The 21,046-nt window shown below is 43.4% G+C and overlaps 1 protein-coding gene and 1 pseudogene across 1 annotated transcript in view; one reads left to right on the top strand and one right to left on the bottom strand.

The window, feature by feature from the left end:
* LOC135917371 (uncharacterized) overlaps window positions 1–21,046 on the bottom strand; it is a 208,983-nt gene that overhangs the window by 163,374 nt on the left and 24,563 nt on the right. The window contains exon 2 of the mRNA XM_070533230.1: window positions 15,259–15,402. Coding sequence (XP_070389331.1) covers window positions 15,259–15,402 — 144 coding nt within the window. The remainder of the gene's footprint in view (window positions 1–15,258; window positions 15,403–21,046) is intronic.
* On the top strand, window positions 2,248–5,352 carry LOC135917377 (uncharacterized; annotated as a pseudogene).

The raw sequence follows: 21,046 nt of genomic DNA, 5'->3' as shown, positions 1-21,046 counted from the left end.
CAGAAAATCTAATTCAATTAAAACAAATTAAATTACAGGGGAGGCGGGCACGACGTCAGGCAAGGAGCGAAAGTTGGGTGAGGTTCTTCTCCGGCATTAATTCATACACGCAGGAGGCAACCATGTGGAATGGCTTAAGAAGGCTAAAAGGGCAACAAATCCATCCGCTGCCTCTGGTGAACGGCCAAGGGAATACCTTGCAAGATCAGGCACACTCTCTTGGGGAACACTTTGACCGTGTGTCGAGCTGAATCTACTATTCTCAATATTTGCTTAAATACAAAGAAATAAAAGCACTTAAGCCATTCGTACGTAAATGCAGACACGAGGAAATGTATAACCTGCCAGTCAGTATTGCTGAGTTGAGAGCTGCCTTGATTTAAAGCAAGAGCACTGCACCGGGACCTGACCGAGTCGTGTATGACATGATCAAATACTTACACACTGACACAGAAGTTACACTATTCGCACTCTTTCTCTTCAACAATATTTGGGCTGCCGGATACCTTCCACCCACAAGGAAAGAAGCGATTCTGGTCCCTTTTTGGAGCAGGGGAAAGACCCATCCATGGCGAAAAGTTATCGCCCGATAGCTATTACAAGCTGCCTGTGTAAGCGTTTAAAAAAATGGGTAATGGCAGACTCATACTTTTCCTTGAACTCAACAATATACTTGATCGCTATCACTGCGGCTTCAGAGAAGGGCGGTCGACAACAGACGATCTTGTTCGCAATGAAGGATATATCCGCGATGCATTTGTACATAAACAGATTTCTTATCGACGTTCCTCGATATGGAGAAGGCGCATGATACAACATTGCGTTACGGCATCTTGAGAGACTCGTCGGGAATGAGTATCTGTAGAAATATGCTGAAAATAATTGAAAGCTATTTGTTAGATCGTATCTTCTGTGTGAAAATCCGCAACGTATTGTCGCAACCTTTTACACAAAAAACTGGTGTACTCATGGAGGGGTGCTTAGTTGCACGCTCTTTATGGTGACGATGAAAACACTTCGTGCTTCATTGCCCCCTGCCATTTTTATTCTATCTACTTGGACGACATTCAAATCGGCCTCAAATCCTGTAACGCCGCCGTATGCGAGAGACACGTACAGCAGGGCTTGAACAAGATGTCCAAGTGGGCAGGGAAAAACGGACTAAACTCAATGCCACAAATGTTCTTGTGTTCATTCTACAAGAAAGCGAGGCCTGGTTCCAGATGCTTGTGTTCAACTGTGTGGACATCAAGTACCTATTTCTAGGTATTATGCTTGACTATAGGCTGACTTTCATTCCGCACATTGAATATGTTAAAGAAAAATGTCTAAGGACAATGAACTCGCTTGAAGTTCTATCCACCACAACATGGGCTGCCGAGGGAAATCCTAGAGGGACCTAGAGGGAAATCTGCCGCTACTGCGCTGTGGTATGCATGGGAATGCCGGTATGTTGTCACTTCGAATTGGCATCGTTCTCGGAGAGAGAGGACACTTTGAAGACACGCGTGGCAAGCACCGTCCCGTCTGTCACAATGATTTATTTTCTACTAAAGCAGCACGTAAAAAGCTGTTTTAGCTTTATTATTACGCGAAAACATGTTTTATTTAACTATGAGAACTTGTTATTGTGTGTACGACTACATGTTACATAAAAAGTATCAGCGGGCCGCGAAAGTTGGAGGACAGACGACAAGGTTCGCGCTCGCTTTGAAACAGTTGGTGCTCTGTTCTTGCTTTTCTTCGCTTGGTCATGCATCGTGGGTGGGTAAAGGTGCCATATGCGTGAATGGAAACATTTTATGAAGATTTTACGTTGAGAACGCGTTATTTGCGGAGCCATATCCACGTTTTAGACGAACCCTCTTACAACACCAGCCAACACGAGCCTCGCAGACACATATACCACCATTTCCATGACGGCACGGTGCCCCCTTAAGAAACTCCCATGGACGGTGGCACCAGATTACCCTCTAGGTGTTAAGGCCGCCCCATATTCAGCGTTTTCCCGGCGTTTTCTGGCGTTTTGTCACCCAGAGTCACTCGGCGTCGATGCTGAGGCTGGCGCCAAGCCAAAACGTCGTGCTCAAGGGACACCTGATCTCGCCGCCACCGTCGGAAGCGGCTCGACAGCGCCGCCCAATCAGCGCGTGGCAGGGCGCGGCTGCGCTGCTGGCAACTCTTGCAAGAGACTTCCGCAGATTCCCAGTTCGCGCCGCCATTGCTGTATGTTTGGTTGCTTCAATCATGCTACCGGCGAACATCGATAACGAGCTTCTTATAGCCATTGTAGAAGCAAGGCCGATATTGTGGCAGACCAAACACAAGTAACACAAGAATCGTGTTAAAAAAAACGTTTTGTGGATTGAAGTCGCCGCCATCGTCCTGCCGGGTGTACCAAATGCTGGTAAGATTTCTGCGTTTGAATTGCATGCTTTCCAACTCTCTGAAATGTGTCTTAACGTTTACGAATGTAGGATCGTTTAACAATATTTTACGAATGTCGTATCAACCTAATATCGCAGTATACCATCGCGACCAGATATGCTAGTCTGCACTGATGGCAGAGTGAAAAAAAAATTAGGGTTAGTGAAAAAAAAAGAAAATGCACCAATCCACACTGTGATGGCTACAGTGCTGCTTCCCAGGAAACTCATGCAATGACCCCATGAGCTTTGCATTGTTCGAACGCGCATGTAGTTTTGACACCTCTTGCGTGTTTTTAATTTGAACGAACACTGGGCTGTGCATTTTTCGCTTCAATTCGCAGATTGATGTGTCGGCGAAGACGAATAAATCCCGGGTGTCATGTACAGCTTCGCTGTAACAGAGAGCTGTTTTTTCTCTTTGAATTATCACAGCTGATGCTACTACTATGGTATAAAGGATGCTGCGATGAGTGGACACAGGTGCTGAATCTGTAAATGGTGCCAAACTTTACCCATTGCTGAATTCCGCGATTAAACAATTTATTGCATGTGATAATGTTTAGCCGAGAAAGTGTGGCCGACTGAGCAATGCTTCGTGCTCCAGTGTGTTATGGCCATTGTGGATTGGAATAATATCGCATTTTTGCTTAACTGCAATGTTTCATCATGTACTGTCGGAACAGAGTACTCGCAACAAAGTATTCGCAGCATTTTATTTCAAAATATGACTATTTGATTCAATGATTGATTGCAGTAGGACCATATTCTTCTCGTTATTGGAAAGCTTCCAATTTTTACACACTTCAAGAGACAAGTACTTTAAGCAGGCAAACTTGACAATGTTGAAGCCACTGAAGCAGTAACTGCAAACTAAAGACAGGTTCTTGTCAGTGGGTGCCGTGCTAATTTCATTTCCCCGCGTATGCTGCATCCGAAGGTGAATGATCCTCAATAAAAGGTAAATATATGCGTCAAATAGTGTTCATGGCTAAAAAAAGATGCCCCCGCCCCCGAACACGCAGGTGTGTCCGGGGAAGTTGAGGTTCATGGTTGCCAGGTGTGGAGTTGCGAAGCTATCAGGTGTTATGATTTTTGCAGAGAATATTGTGCAGACCCGATGGCAATCTCTGCGGGATAAGTTCCGCCGCTTGCTTATGGCAATGAAGAAAGAACAAAAGAGTGAAGCCGGTGCGGAGGAGACGGATGTAACAGAGCACATGGCTTGGCCATATTTCGAACTGCTAATGTTCTTAAAAGACAGTGTTGAAGGAAGGCCGTAAGTTTTTTAGTGTAAATTTTGTGACCTTCTAGAACCAGTCATGTTTTCATCGGTGAACCTGCTTAGGCAGCAGTGCCCACTTTGTAAATCCTGTATTGCAGAAAGAACACCCATAAACTGTGTTGAAAGCAAGAAAAAAAACTTAAATTTCCAGATTTAGTGCAGGCCTAAAATAAACTTTAGCATTACAGCTCAGCTAAAGAAAAAAATAGCGACACATTGCTGCTGCAAACATTAGTTGTAAGTTCACTTTTAACGAACCAATTATCGGTAGATCAATCTCGCTTCCTTCATGCTGTGTATAGTCGGAGTGCAGTTCATTGCACTTCTAAAGTATTTTAAGAGTTTTATCTCGGCTTTGCATCACTGGGGGCCTTCATTTATACATGGTGTGGAATGGTGCAACTGGTTTTTGCGACAAACATTTAAAGATTCATTGCCAATTGTTATTACCAGACACAGGCTCTCGTGCAAGAATGAGGGGTGCAAGTAGATAGCAGATTCGGGATGGCTAGCATTCTAACCTGTCTTCAGTGCACACCCTGGGGTTTAATAAGCCAAGTGTTATTCTATTTCGGTCATAGTTTTGGTTTTTAATGCTTTGCACAGCTTTTTGTAAGAATGCATCTCAACTGATGCCTTTTTCTATGTTTATTGGGTCAGAAGAACTTAGTTTTTGTTCCTGCACATGCATAATTTAGACGTAAACCACGGCTCACTTGCTGTTGAATTCTGTAGGGTGCTTGTGCCTTTTCAAGCGGCAATATGCAGCTTTCGTTCCCCACTACCACAATATTTCTCATGGAGAAATAAAAGTACATTTGACTCATTTACACTCAGGCAGGTAAAATAGCTTGTTCATGGTAGAAGCTACAGTGCTTTCAGCAGCTTTTTCTTTATGATAAACAGATTGGTCAGATGGCTGAGCAATTCTTGTAAACTCTGGAGAAAGGGCGTTCATCTTAAAATAGCTCCCTTAAAAAGGCTGGCACCCCAACTTATCAAATGTCGCAAACATCATTTGGCAACTCGGAGAAATGTGGATGCTTGTTACTCTTTTTTACTGGTGTTGAATGTGATCATATATAAATTTTCAGAACATGTGGCAACATGAAAACGGCCGACCAACTGCTGCTTGACATCAGCAGCCAAGGCAGCTGCAGCGATATAGATGTTGTGTCAGTGACATCCGAGTGCACACAAGATGTGCCACTGACACCGGCATCCGGCACAGCAGAGGACACAATCTTGGACGAGAGCACACCGAACGAGCCAACCTGTACACCCATCCAGCCACAACAAAAAAACGAAATAGGGACGTGTATGAAAAGGAGCTGCAGAATGTCGCTAACCAACTCAATAATTACAAACCAAGAGATATGGACGAACATTTCGCCCTCGCGTTGTTGGAACACATGCGAACTGTAAGGCCGGAAAAGAAGATTGACCTGCAGCTGAAGCTGCTGCAAGTTGTAAAAGAATTTAAAGACTAGTGAAAATGAAACTTGATTCTGTCTTCCAGAATAAATATCATTTGCATTGTAGGACTACACAAAAAAAGAATTTTAAAGGTTCACTTCCATTCACAAAATCAGTTATGACTTTGCTGCCCTGTACTAGGAGGTAGTGGAAAAAGGAATTTACACAGGCGAATGAAAATTAAGAAGCACAGTAATGCTTGCATGGCCTTCTGATGAAATGTGATAATGTCGCAGAATTCCATTTTCTCACAAAGGCCAGTACAACTGGTGCTTTATTTTACACATATTGCAGCCCCTATGTGTATGTATGTATATATGTATGTATGTATGTATGTATGTATGTATGTATGTATGTATGTATGTATGTATGTATGTATGTATGTATGTATGTATGTATGTATGTATGTATGTATGTATGTGTGTGTGTGTGTGTGTAAAATAAATAACCAGCTGTACATGAAAACTGTGAGCAAAGAGTTAGCATCTCTGCACACAGTGCCAGTATTGCTGGCATTGAGTATGACAAGTTTCGCAACACCTGTTGATGTTTGCTTAGTAAAAATGATGAATACAGCCACTCTCTTCTGAACAAAATCATGACGGAAAGTAGCATTATATACCTGGTTAACTTTTCATGGAATTAGTGTTCATGTGTGTAACGTGGACAATGTAAATTACCTGCTGTACTGAGATGTGCTACACCGATGACCCGAAAACAAACCAGACTCTCACCACAACTGAATTTTTTATTGTCACTCCATTTTGACAGAAACAGTACAGTCGATGCACATACAGGGGTTGGGAATGTGAAAAGTGATCCTGCAGTGAGTTGTCAAGCAGGTAAAAATGATTCTGGAGCAGTCTTGTTAATGCAAGTCTGCAAAGTGGGGTGACAATTGCTACATCTTGCGTTCTGCACCTGCAGCACTGACACGTTCACTGCGTCTTGGCCCACCAGTGGGTCACGCAACGCAGTCCAGCCATGCTGGCGCAAACAACGAGGTGTTTCTTGCAGTGCGTCGATGATATGCTTCCACAAATGCATGAAAATGCGTTTTCACTATGATATCACAGATGGCGGTAGAGCTATAAAGCGCGCCTATATTTATTGACATTGGCGCTTGGAATGCGTCTGATGATAAAGCTGACGGCTATCAGGAAGCGGCACAGAAAATGTTCCAGCTACCCGCTCCAGCCTTTTGTTCGCGCGCTTTCCATATGCGCAACGTCCTTTTGAAAAGCGCTCACAATGTGTTCAAGAGCTCAGCTGAAGAATTAGTCTGTCCTCTTCGCAATAACTTGGCTTACTCTCAGTTCCAAGCCTGGTGGTCCACATCCTTGTGCTTTCCATTTTTTTACGAGCGTTCAAAATTGTGGACTTTCAAAAATTCGGCTCAGGTACAGAAAACCAGAAGAAAAGACCCTGCGGTGGAAGCGGATCTGCCGGGACACACGGCAGCCCAAATACGTAGCCATCCACTTTGTGCGGCACAACTTCTGCTCCAGCGAACGTTGAGTGTTCAAACAGCGATGATGACAGCCTCGAGCAGTTATTGGAAAATTCTGAACTGTGGGATGGTGAGTCAAGCGTTTGCGGTGGATTCGGAAAATAGTGATGTTCAGGCTGCATTACCTGCCGAAAGCTGGAATGCGATAACAACTAGAGTTGGAGCGATGTCGTATTCGAGCCCTTCTCTGCTAATCAGCCTCCCGAGTAGCAACGATGCTCTCAGCTTGTTTTCTCTTTTTTTGACTGATGACATTTGGGACATGATCGTCATGAGACAAACAGGTATGGGAAGCAGTACATAGACTCGAACGTACTACAAGAAAAATCGCGCGTGAAGAAATGGACTTAGACAAACGTGCAAATAATGAAATTGTTCATTAGTCTACTGATCTGCATGGGTCGAGTAAGGCTTCCTAATCTGCAGCAGTATTGGGCAAGAAGCGATCTGTACGGCGTAAACTGCATTCGCCAGAACATGGCCCGCGACCGGTTTCTGCTGCTGCTAAAGTTCTGGCATTTCGCAGATAACGAGGAACCGAACGCACAGCAGGGTCGTCTCTATCGTATTCAACACTTGATGGAAAAAATGAATCGCAATTTATGCTCAGTGTTGGAGCCAGGCAAACAGATTGTCATTGACGAAACGATGATTCCATGGCATGGGCGCCTCGCCTTTAGGCAATATATCCCTGGTAAAACCCACAAATATAGAGTCAAGCTATAGAAGGCCTACACGAAGGAGGGTTATACATTGAAAATACAAATATATGCCGGAAAATCTAATGCCATAGCGGGGACGGGCATGCCGAAGAAGTAGTAGTAAAAGAAGGGGAAGTCGTTGGTCTTGAATCCCACAACGGCGTAAAGGTGCTGCAGTGGTTGGATAAACGGCCCGTTCTCAATATGACAACGGTTACTGAGCATGACACCAGCCTCGTTGATACCGGGAAAAAAACGAGAAAGGGTGAGCCGATCATGAAACCGCGCACAGTCTTCGACTACAAGGTGGCGAAAAAGGCGTAGACTACAGTGACCAAATGACGTCCTACTACTCCTGCCTACGGAAAGGGCTCAAGTGGTATAGGAAAGCTGCGGTGGAGCTCATCGTTGGAACTGCAGTTGTGAACGCATGCGTTGTCCGTTCAATGGTGGACGGTAAAACTTCGACCATCATGGAATTCCGCGAGGAGTTGGCACGCGCACTCTTCGCCACAGCTCAGATTGAGACCGAAAGGACACGCAGAACAAAGCGCGCCCGTAGGCTGAAAAAGGCCGATGGACCTGCACGGTCTCTTCGAAGGAGATGTACTGGATGCTAGGCGTCGCTGAGAGCTTGCAGAACCCCAGAGCACACAAGGGTAATGGGGAAGAAAGTTGTTACATTTTGCGCAAATTGCGCGGCAAGGCCATTTATGTGTTTGCCAGGTTTCAATCTTCTGATTAATGATTTTCTGCGCTAGCATGCATGATTGAAGTAGCCCGCGCAAGCTGCGACCGAACATGCCAGTAGACCCATCTTTCAGCAGGCGGAAAAAGCCTCAGAAGTGTGCCCCACCGGTGTGTCACGCCACACCCGCGGAAAGCATCGGGTAGCCCACCGGTGGGGCCACAACGCACAGAGTTCAAAACTATGATAAGGGGCTACGCAGCGAATTAAAAAAGTGTTGAGTAGCCTAAAGACATTTTTCATACTATTTTTGTATTAGGTGCTGGTGAAGTGACCAGAGGTGCTTTTCAAAAATGACGTGAAAAAGAAAACGAACACCATAGACATTTTTAAGTAATGCAACAGCATGGCATAGAAGCACCTCAAATACTTTATTATGATTAGATACCTCGCTCTTCATGTCTCGAAATAACTGCAGTTGCATTTCCAATTGCAACCTCAAGGCTCAAGTTTCCCTTTGCTAGAAGTAGGTGGTCTCTCTGAACTTAGCCATATCTTTATTTGTTTGTAATATGTAAAAATCAGCCAGCACGGCCAGTGTATGTGAAATGAGACTGTGTAGCCCGCAAGCTCAGATGTTTGAGCTGTGAAAAAAATGCAGAGTGAAATTTCTCCTCGCGAAACAATCTATAATAGTCACTGCTGCACGCATGCAGACAGCCATGAGGTGCACTGTGCAATTAAAACAGTATGCAAATAACAGAACAAAACATGGAAAAAAACATGCACAGAAAGTAACAACTAAGTTAATATCAAACTAGAAGTCCTCAAAAAAATTATTGACTGCACTTTGTCCAGCTTGCAGAAAGAACAATAAGCAAACGTGTACAATCTGCATCAACTTATAGCACACTAAAGGCATCATTAGAATAACACCAATAAGCTTTTTTGTCATGTTCTCCGTCACTGTAGGATGCTCCATATGCATGATCAGTGAAAAACAAAACTGTTAGCAGGAATACATGAGAGGTGCCCTATGCGGGCAACAAATGCATCTTATATGGAGACGGTGCTAACAATGTGACAGCTGAACAGTTATAAAACCACACAGAAGGTGTAAAAACGCATGTGACTGAATCAAGAAGCTCTGCAGCGCAAATAGATGCGAAGAGAGAACACACAGGAATGGAAGGCATATTGTACGTGTTCCCTGTCCACGTCTAGCTAGTGCCATGAAATTTCTGGGCTGTTACACTTCAACTAGCTCAAAGCTCGCTTCTGCTCATGACTGACTTTGCTTTGCCTCTTAGTAGACCCGCGATTGAGGCACTGCAACATCTGGAGTTCACACTAAGTGAATGTGTACACCTATTTACACCCACTAGTGGCCAGAACATGATAGTTACGGCCCACACTGCGCTGGCGAATTTTTGCCAATGCCTGGAGGAGCCACAGCTGATTCGGCACAGCATGGCACAATTTTCGTTATTTTTTTCACTCTCAGTGCTATTTGTGAGCAGCATGTAGAATGACTGTGGGCTGTGATGAAAGCTATTAGATTAGCAGGTCTGACGACAATACCGCAGAAATATCATTGCGGCTTTCGCGAGCTCCTTTTCCTCGGCCATGTCGTCAGTTCAAAAGGCATTCGCCCAGACCCTGAGAAGACTGCAGCAGTGGAGAAATTTCCAAAACCAACCGACAAAAATGCTGTCAGGCGATTCTTAGGACTTTTGCGCCTACTACAGACGCTTCGTCAAACATTTTTCAAGGATCGCTGAACCACTAACGCAGCTAACAAAAGAAGACATGCCTTTCGGCTGGGTAAATGAGCAGAAGAATGCTTTCAATGAGCTTCGAAAGCGTCTTCAAAACCACCTGGTGCTTGCTGATTTCCATGAGGAAGCCAAAGCTCATATTCACACAGACGCAAGCAATTTAGGCCTCGGTGCCGTCCTCATTCAGTCGCAAAACGAAGAGGAACGAGTCATTGCGTATGCTAGTTCAACACTTTCCAAGGCTGAGGGGTACTACTCGGCTACAGAAAAAGAATGCCTCGTGGTGATATGGGCCATCAGCAAGTTTAGACCATACTAATATGGCTGACCATTCCGAGCTATCAGCGACCATCATTTGTTGTGCTGGCTGGCGAATCTCAAAGACCCATCTGGACGGCTGGCAAGAGGGAACTTATGGCTGCAGGAATACGATATAACGCTCGTATACAAGTCCGGTCACAAGCACAGTGATGCTGATTGCTTGTCACGTGTACCGATTGAATACACGGAATCTACGCTTAGGGAAAATGGACAGGATAGCCCGTTCTTAGGAGCTGTGACAACATCGCAAATGGCTCAGCATCAGCAATCTGAACCGCACTTACGCCTGCTAATTGATTACCTAGAAGGACACCCTGTAGACATTCCACGAGCTTTTGTCCGCAGCTTGTTGTCATTCGCCCTGAGAAATAATGTCCTGTACAAAAGAAATTTTTAACATAGTGCAGAGACATTCTTGCTCGTCGTACCTTCCAAGTTACGACTCGAGATCTTTGAAGCATGCCACGACGATCCATCAGCAGGACATTTAGGAGTGAGCAGAACATTCGCACGCATCCGCATGAAGTATTACTGGCCAAAGTTATTGACTTCTGTGCAACACTACGTAAGAACCTGCCGGGACTTCCAAAGACGTAAAATACCACCATTCAAGCCAGCAGGTCTTCTACAACCGATACAGCAACCGAAAACTCCATTCGCACAAGTGGGAATGGACTTACTTGGCCCCTATCCCACATAATCATCAGAAAAGTGTTGGATTGTAGTTGCAACTGACTACCTAACTCGATAAGCCGACACAGGGTCTCTTGTCAAGGGAGCGGCCAGTGTAGTAGCCGATTTTTTTGTCACTGACATAGTACTACGGCATGGCGCTCCTAAAGTTCTCATCATGGATCGAGGAACCATATTTACTGCCCACTTGACACAGTCCATTATGAAATTGATGCGCACCAGTCACCGAAAAACCACCTCATATCATCCCCAGACAAATGTACTGACTGAACGACTTAACAGAACGCTGACTGATATGTTGTCAGTATACATGGACACGGAGCACCGAACATGGGACAGCATACTACCATACGCAACGTTCGCGTACAATACCACTGTGCAAAAGGCGACGAAAAATAACACCTTTCCAACTCGTTTTTGGCCGGAACGTCACCACGACCTTAGATGCAATGCTACCAGTAGATATGACCTCCGAAATTGACAATGACGTCAGTGACTTCACACGAAGAGCTGAAGAAGCACGGCAGCTGGCGCAACACCGCATTCAGCAGCAACAGCTAACCGACGCGGAGCGGTAAAACTTGCAACGAAGAGACATAAAGTATGTACCTGGACTCCCATACGGATGCACAGCCTATCCGAGAAGCTTCTTCATCGTTATTTTGGCCCGTATAGGATAATTCGCCGAATTAGTCTCTTGAACTACGAAGTTGCTCCAGAAGGTCAAGTAACCTCACCACAACAGCGGCATCGAACAGAAATCGTCCATGTCGTCCGAATGAAGCCGTACTACGACATGCAATAACTGCTTCCGCCTACAAGCATTGCGAATTCATGACAGTCTAGAAAACGCCGCCCTCTGTATGAGCATCGGGACGATGCACTCTTGGAAGGGGGACAATGACAAGATGATTTCAAATTACGCACTCCAGCCGCCTCCTGCGTCCGTCCAGTTGTTTACTGCTACCTGCGAAAGATAGTGCCACAAGAGAAGAAGAGGTGCGGGTCTCTTGTGAAAAGACTGGACGTTCTAGTGAGGCTCTCGCTTCGCTGTTTGTCAAGCACAAGTTCGCCCAAGGTAAAGTGATTAAAGTACCGTCCCTCAAATGTGCGTTACAATATGAAATTGCCCCAGTATTTATGTTTGCATGTGACGGTTCACGGGTGGATAGGGAATGAAGAAGAGGATGGGTGCCGATTGTCAATAAACTGGTGTTATGACTGACGCCATGACTGATTCATCGCATAAGTTGATAGGATCTACCTCAACAGCACCATGAACACATCTAAGAAGATCGACCTGACCAAGTACACCAAAGATGATCCTTCTGTGTACAAGTGGTTGTGCCTGTTTGAGATGAAAGTAACCAATACTACATAGAGAAGATCAGCTTCATCAGAGAGCATCTCAAAGGTGAGGAATCCTGCTGCTACCTGACAGATTTTGAACATCGAAAACTCATGGGAAGGCATGTGACCTATATTTGAATAAATACATTCAATGAAATTTACTTCCTTGCAAGTGGCAAAAAGCTGTTGCTCCTGTAGATGCTTTAAAGCAACATCTTTTGACACGCCCGAGTGATGCCACTGCCAAGCAACTTCCCCAAATGTGCTGCACAAGTAGGCAGTGAAGATGTTTCGCGCATCTGCTGCCTGTGTGTGGAAATTTCGAGCATGTGTAGAAGCAAGCGAAAAATAATTAGGTTGTGATTCATCCTGAGCTTTTCCTTCCACACTTTGCCGCCAGTGGCCTGGTATCACATTTCCAAAACTATCTTCTCTGTCCACGTACCCATGCCTCTGTGCATTTAACTTCATTAGAAGTTTTGCAGGATGCAAGCTGCTTTGATGCTATAATCGACGTTAGTCGGATGGAAAATTACTGTGCGTAGGAGCACTCTCCACCTTGCTGCTGTAATCCCAAAGGCATTCTCGGCACACCTTCTGCAAGGCAAACATGCAGGACACTGTCAGCAAATAAAAAAAAATGTTGTTAAAGCACTCGGTGCATTAACCATCGGTACATTTAAACTTGCAGTAGAGAAAATCAATAGCCTTTCTCTTCATTTTTAAAATTTTTCGGTATGTTTAGTGCACAGGTCCCATATAATAATAGCATATTCTAGCTTGCGTCTAATAAAAGTAACATTGCTATGTAATTTAACATTGGCAGGTTAATTTCTGAGCTTGTGTCATTAAAACAAGTTTTTCGGAAAACATAAGGGAAAATATTGTTAAGATGTAATTTCCATGAAGGGGCATTAGTGAATGTTACACCTAGGTATTTGTAGTTTTTAACTTCCTTTAGCGGGACAGAGGCCAGTGTGTACTCTTGTTTTAGCAGGTTCTTATGTGTTTTGCAAAGACGAACCGTTCTGCCTTTGTTCAAAGCCGTGCCCCACTCATCACATTATATATTGTAGGTTTAAATCAAGTTCAGTTTGCTAATGCACTGAAAGATATTTCACAAAAAATGCAGGCATCTGCAACGAGTTGAATTTTTCCATCAGGTGTACAATATCATTAATGTACAATAGAAACAGCAAGGGCCGTATACTGGATGTAACGGGGAGATGGCTAGAGTTGTTACCATCAATTGAAACAAACTGCATGCAACCAGAAAGATAATCTGCTATCCATGCAACAAGAATATCAGATAAATTAATATTTCTGCGATTTAGAATAATTAATAAAAGGTCATAGTGCTAAAAACACGAAGGACGTAGAAAAAGAAACATACCACACGCTGTGCATACACGTGCAGTATAGGCTTCTTCAACATCATCGCAGTGACCCACAATACTGAAAGTATTTCCCATGCTTTAGCTTGCTCTGCTCAGCCTGTAATTGAAGACCCTCCTTTCATCAGTGAGCTGCTTTGCCGGGAAGGGTCTCATGAAATCCTTGCGTAATTGAAATGCCGCATCCCCAACAAAGGCATAGGGTGCGACAGTTCTTGTACTAGGCAGGCAGCTTGCAGAAGGTGTACCGAGAGTCCCACTGGCCAGTGCCTTCCCGAATTCCGAGCTTTTTAATATTCCTCCATCACTCTGCCGACCTTGAGCACCAACGTCAATGATGGTGTATTGATAATTGCTGTCGACGGCAGCCATCAGCACAATGGAAAAGGTGCTCTGAAATAGGTTATCAGTCACCATATTGGCACACCATCTTTGCAGATGTAATAGAAGCACACATGTAAACCGCACTCAAATGACATTCTTTATGACCTTGGAAATATACATTAAGAACAAATGCATCAATACTACAGAATAGTGAGATGCCTCACATTTAAGCATGCAATACCTACATTTCAAATGAAACAGTTGTGACTGCTCCAAGTCACTCACGACTTGTGAAAAGCAGCATCTGTAATAATTAATCTATTGCGATTTGCAGCAATCATCTGCATTTACCTAGAAACCACATGCACATCCGCCACCTTGTGCCAGCAACAATTTGATTTGGGCAAGTTGGTTTATCTTCAATGTATGCTGAAACAGTGCAATAGGATGCTGACTGTCACCCGAATTTCTTTCAAAGCAGCACCAGCCTTTTATTATCTATAGAATAACAAGAATCACCCGGATTGACAGCACGCATGGGAGAGGGGGGAGGGCGGCATCACACATACAGGTATTTAGCCAAAGAAATGTAACTTCGAATGATAGACACTTTTGCTATTGTTGTGCAGTACACCTTCACAATTTTTTTCCTATTGGTCTTTGCAAATTTCAGGAACATGGTACTACCAAACAGTGCAGTGCAGGCATGTTTCTTACTAGTGGCAGCTAGATGGCTACTATACCAGTTTTTAACATTGTTATAGTGCTCTCTCGCTCTATGATAGACCATTGCCCATTCTGTCCAATGTATACATTTCTGCAGCTTCAACGAATTTCATGGACGACATCAGAAGTGCACATGGTGAATTCGGTATTGCGACTAGCAGAACATTGCGGCCGTATTCGATGTTTATATTGGGGTCTACAACTTTGAAATTTTGCACTGAGCAGAGAACACTAGTTTTATTTGATGTCTGCTGGCTTACTGTCAACTCAGTATTCGAAGGGGACATAGCACTGCCAAAGTAAGGTAAGGTAAGCAGACATTGCCAACATAAGCAGATATTCTCTGCAGTGGAGAAGACAATAGCTGATAAACAGAGAGCATTAATGTGCACATAAAACAAGGTGAAACATAAAATATAGTGAATATGCATATACAACAAAAGAATGCCACAACCAAGAAAGTGATTTGCTGGAATAATTTCACATCTTGTGTAACTGATCAGATGTACGGTTTACTGATGTACTCTTTAATATGTGACAGATGGCAAAAATTGTGTGCTTAAATGTGCCGAGTAAGCAAGCTTACCTTGCAGTTAAAACACAGGCTGCCGGAATTGGGAGGTGCAGTGATGGCGACATGCTTGCCATCCACAGCTCCCAAACAGTTGGGAAACGGGCACTGGGAGGCAAAGCCTTGGGCAATTTCTGTCCAGTCTGCCTCAGAGGGCACCTAAATTTATTAAAATGTTTTTCAGAAGCCATTATACAGGCAGTGCATATGATTACAGTGCAGCGCTTAATACTACTAGATGGTTTTTATTGATGCAGTATATACTATGATCAACACTGACAAGACTAATAATATTATGGTGAAGTATAGGAGTATCCTCTAAGTGTACTGGTGTAGATTGTTAAAGAATAGGTTTAGTGTGCTAGGCTGTGATAAAGAATCTTAAGTTAGGGTGGCAATATTACAAATCATTTTGTACTCAGAACTGCACACTGATATAAATGAAAGAATGGCTGTTTGGCCAGGACACCACTTAATGGTTTCAAAATAAGTGTATATGAGTGCATGTATCACAATTCACATTTTATGCACATTACTGCCACCCTCTGCTGAAGAACACCTGTTTCAAACAAGCAAGATGAATACATGTCACATGCCTCCTTTACGCACTGCCATCACTGCTCAATGAAACAAGTACAAAAGTGCCAGCAGTGGTAAAAGGCAGGTATATTATGTATGCCTGCATTTAACATGCAAGAAGGTATGTCAGCATATTGTGAAATATGCCGAACAGAATGGAATTAAAATAAGTGCATCCGCACTAACACAATCATCAGCAGAATGATACTTTCAGAAAGGGAACTGCAACGACTAATGAAGTACATACATCAAGGTAAATAAGCTAATAATACTAACATAGCCACAGAAATAAGGTCAGCTGAAAGCCATCCTGCATGTGTAAATGCTAAATAATGATTGGCAAATGAACTCAAAATCCATTAATGTTATTATGTGCTCCCTACCTACATAAAGTGATCTTTTAGTCGCGCCCAAATGCTTCGACAGCATAAATGAATGCATAGCCTAGCCGTCTCTAAGCCCACTCTATAAGCCAGTGCCACGTCCTTAATTTCCTGGACAGATGCAAGGTAGCTAAAACAAAAGATTGAAGGCCAGTATATGTATGCGTGGTTATCTACAGGTTTATTAGCAATACTATTACCATTATTTGACAGTAATGATGATGTCAGGGATGAAGTACTCGTTACAGTGTACAGATGCTCTGACAGCTTTAGAGTTCCTGTTTATTACTCATAATCTTGAATAAGATACTAAGCACATGTTTCATTGCAATAATTGTTGTTGCATAAATAGGAAGTTAGAGTACACAGACATCAGTTAACCACCAATCAAGAAATGCAAATCTGACAGCTTACTGAAAGATGGTAATGATTTTTGCAACACCTTGGCTTGTACAGGAAATCAAGTTGTACCAGTAGGTTATTTATAGGCAGTGATAGAGCCACTCAAATTACCAGAGCAGTGCAAGCTACACACGTAGCTTGGCTCTTTACCTACAGCAAAACATACTTGTAAAACTGACTTACACGTCCTATCACCAGCTTCCTTCTAACTGATTATTCTAGTGTTCCAAATTAAATACAAATAAACTAAAATTATACCAATCTTAAGGTTATTGCAAGCCGTTCACCAGGTTCAAGGCGCTCCCTCAAAACATACTTGCGTTTGAGGTCCTCGACCACAAATGAAAGTAATGTGTCGAACATTTCTAGGGTCATTCTATAGAACTTAAAAAAAATTCATGGTCCCCCTCTCTCATCCGACGCATCTGTAAGTAAAAAATATATGGTGAATAATGCAATGGTGAATAATGAAAGTTTACAAGGTATGGAAAAGTGCCAGAAGTAGTTCATGCACATGCCCAATGCGAGTCGTTGACACAAACATGTAATGAGGACAAAGACAATGCTTGATGTCTGTTGATGGAAGAATGGTTGGGAGAGGTTACGAAAAGTGAAGCACATACCCTGTCGCACAGGAATGGGGTAGGTTGAATATAAGAGAAGCAAAGCAGGCAATGTAAAACATGCGCAACTAGCTGTTTTGCTAGAAATGTGCTCAATTCTGGTGCTTCTGTGTTGTGAAGTTTTATTTCAAAACATATTATACTTGCAACGTACAGTGTCAAATTAAATTTTATGCTGATCATTCGTGCTTTGAATTGTAGTAAAGCAGAAATATTTGCTCAGATACTTTTTGACAATTGTTATGTAAAACTTCGAAGAAGCACTTCAATAGGCGTGAATGCAAGTAATAAATTGATATTTTCAGTATTTACACAAGAATAAAATTCTGAAAAATCTGAAATGCACAAAATATGCGCCTTGCTCCTAGGTAGTTCTCCACTTTTGCAAGTTAAACCATGGGGGAAAAAAGTCGTATTAGGTGGCGCGAATATCAGCCATAGTGAACGAAGTACATGTTTTCCGGGAAAGCTGTTTCCTTGCAGGTATGAAAAGGGGCAAGCACGTCTGGTGCAGGGAGCAGTTGCCTAGTGTCTCGAAGCAATGGTTCGCAGATTTGGGAGCTTGCACAAGCCTCCTCGTATTTGATTATTGTGTTCAATCAGCTTTTTTGTGCACAACTTGGTCTAATCATGCCCCAAGAACTAGTGCTGGAGCCTTCACATTATGTGTGCAGCAATAGTACTGCACTGTACAGTTATGTACAAGTTTGCACAGTATTGTACTGTAATAAATTAGGGCATCTGCAAGGCTAATTTTCTGAAAGTACGAAATTACACGGCTAGTAAGGCTGCCAAAGGTCAATCTGAAATGGACTCGGTGCTCTTGTGCGACGAAATACTTGGCACAATGGGAAGGATTGCTCATACTAAGTTTAACATATGCTGTTGAAATGTTGATGGTTAAAAGCAGTCCACAGCGGCAAAAATAAAATAGCACTTCATATTAGGCTAACACAATAATCAAAACAATGCACTGCTCAGCATGTACTGTTTGTGACATTGTTAAAAGTTGCGCAAACATCTGCTGCGAAAAATTAGACAGCCTGACAGAAGCTTGTGCGTATTCCCTGCTGCTGTAATTTTAAAATTATATTGCATAACCGATTAAAGCGCTAATTTGGTGTTGGTTGTTTGTGGGTGTGCTAGGAGCACTAAAAGGCTAGTTTTGACGATCGAAGTTTTTTTTCTGACTCCTCAGTCTACTGAACGCTGTCAAATCTGATCAATAGTTAAAGCGCAGTCATCACTTCATACGTTGCATGACATTGCTCATGGAACATTTCTAATGGCAATGTTTAACAGCGTTTTGAAAAACTGTCAATCAAGTTGATCGATTTCTCTCTAATGAAAGAGATAAGATATATGTGCACTTTAAAAATACCTATGAGCCGACGTTATACATACATATTTTATGTACAAATGTGTCTGGTTGCTTAGTCTTTGAAAACATAGAACACTACCCCCTTGGTCACTATTCAGTGCTACAAAAACCAGAGCAACTACTTGCACAGTTTTTAAGAATGGAGTAACCCAAATTGACAAAATCAAGTAAGTTGTTCAGCGTTAAGCCTTGTTCCAATAGGACGCCTGTATTTTACAGATGCTTTCCAGGCTATATTAAATGCAGAAGCAATATCTTGTGATATAGTGTTTATTACACACAACGGCGGTTTGCTCACTGGCGCTACTTTGCAGGTCAACGTGCACTGGTATAGGATTCAGTGCGAAGATATAGATCCACAAATATATCCCGCGAAATAATGAGAAACCGAGCACAGATTTTTTTTTTGTTTTAAAAGGCGCGTACACAAACACGCACATGCTTTTAGCGGCACTCATTGACAGTAAATACGCAAAGTCGCGAACATGAATGCACCAGTCTTGGAGAAAGCCAGAAAAAGAATTACTTAACCTACAACAAGCGACCCATTTCCGCACTTGGCATCGCGAACAATGCGCTTCTGTACAATATACATTTGCCACTTCATATAGCTATTTCACTCGAACACTCTTGCGTCGAAAGCTGGGCCATAAACAAGATAAATTGAGCCCGACGAATAGACCTGAAACAGTATTTACAAGTGCGCAGGAGTTGGCATAGCCATGGAGTCGCTGAAAGACACGGTAGTAGCACGTTTTAGGACAATTATTACGGGAAGAAAAACAGCAAATGGGACTCACCGCCGTGTAATAAAGCCCTTCTTCCTTTCGGTGCATGAACACGGGTCGCACCCACCAGCGCCGGCGTCGTCGCTCTTGCCGTCTCAAAATAATGAGAAGCAGGAGCTTCTTTTTTAGCAGTAAAAGCTGCAGCCTTCTTTCCATGATGTGGCGTATGGCGTCTAGCAATAAAAAGCACCTACTTCCCCCTCTATCATAGAATAAAGAACCCTCGATGCTCAGCTACAGTGGCTCAGCTTCGCACGCCAACGCGCCGACCACTCGTGATGTTCACGCCGCCGCCAGTTTTCTGAAGTTTAGCCTTGTGTAATTTTTCTACACTGCCCTGAATATGTTATTTAGCGTACAACTATGCAAAAGGCACAGATATTGCATTGAAGAATACTTATGACAGCTCTTCTCATTGACATTACACAATTAGCTTAGGAGGTATCTGGTATAATAAATCTGATCACATTGTGTGACGCTGCGCTGGCGCTGGTCCGCGTGCCACTCGTGTGGCTGGACGCCCTCTCTGGCGGCGTTCATGCGACCACGCCTGGAGACGCAACGCCAAAAAACGCCGATAGAAACGCTGAATGTGGGGTGGCCTTTATAGTGAGAAACTCTATATGTACCACTATATGATACGTAAAAAAGCATCTGCGGGCCGCTAAAGTTGGAGGACAGACGAAAAGGTTCGCGCTCGCTTTGAAACACTTTGTCGTCTGTTCTTGCTTTTGTTCGCTTGGCCATGCATTGTAGGTGAGTAAAGGTGTAATATGCGCGAATGAAAACATTTTATGAAGACTTTTTTTTGAGAACGCGTTATTTGTGTAGCCATATCCACGTTTTAGACGAAGCCTCTTATAGCACCAGCCAACATGAGCCTCGCAGACACATATACCGTCATTCCCAAGGCGGCATGGTGCTCCCTTAAGAAACTCCCACAGATGGTGGCGCCAGATTTCCCTCTAGGTGTTATGGTGAGAAACTCTATGTTTTTTATGAACCTCCAGCACACGCGACACGGACGTTCGCCTATTTTCGCCTCATCGAAGTGTGGCGGCGGCGCCCGGACTTCGATTGGGGCGAAATGCAGAAACGTCCGTGTCACGTGTATTGCGGCCCCGTTAAAAATCCGCTGGAGATAAAATTGAATCCGGAGTCCTTCACTAGGGTGGGCCTCAAAATCAAGTCGTGGTTTTGTCGCATAAAACTGTATTATTCAATGTAGTTTATTTCCATTGATGAACGTGTGTCTACGACCGATCGGCGCGATTAGGACCTATTCTAGTACCACGACGTATATTTTCAGGCAGCGAGAAACAAAAAGGAAAAGTCTCAACAGTGTGCACAGAGCTTCATCGTCTGGCGCTACTACACCTTACCGGTGAGCCTAGCTTTCCTTATCACCGATTCCCGGAACGCCATAGATCTGCAGGATTCTTTTGAATACGTTAGAACATTCGCGCACAGCCGAAGTACCTACATCATAGATGTATCATAAGAAGCCAACAAACACTGACACCAAGGACAACATACGGGGAATTACTTGTGCTTAATAAATGAAATAAAGAAACGACAAATTAATGGAAATTAAAGTCGATGAAAAAAACAACTTGCCGCAGGTGGGAACCGAACACACAACCTCCG

The sequence above is a fragment of the Dermacentor albipictus genome, chromosome 2 (assembly GCF_038994185.2).
Source record: "Dermacentor albipictus isolate Rhodes 1998 colony chromosome 2, USDA_Dalb.pri_finalv2, whole genome shotgun sequence".
Lineage (NCBI taxonomy): Eukaryota > Metazoa > Arthropoda > Arachnida > Ixodida > Ixodidae > Dermacentor > Dermacentor albipictus.
This window is presented reverse-complemented; position numbering and strand designations above follow the sequence as displayed.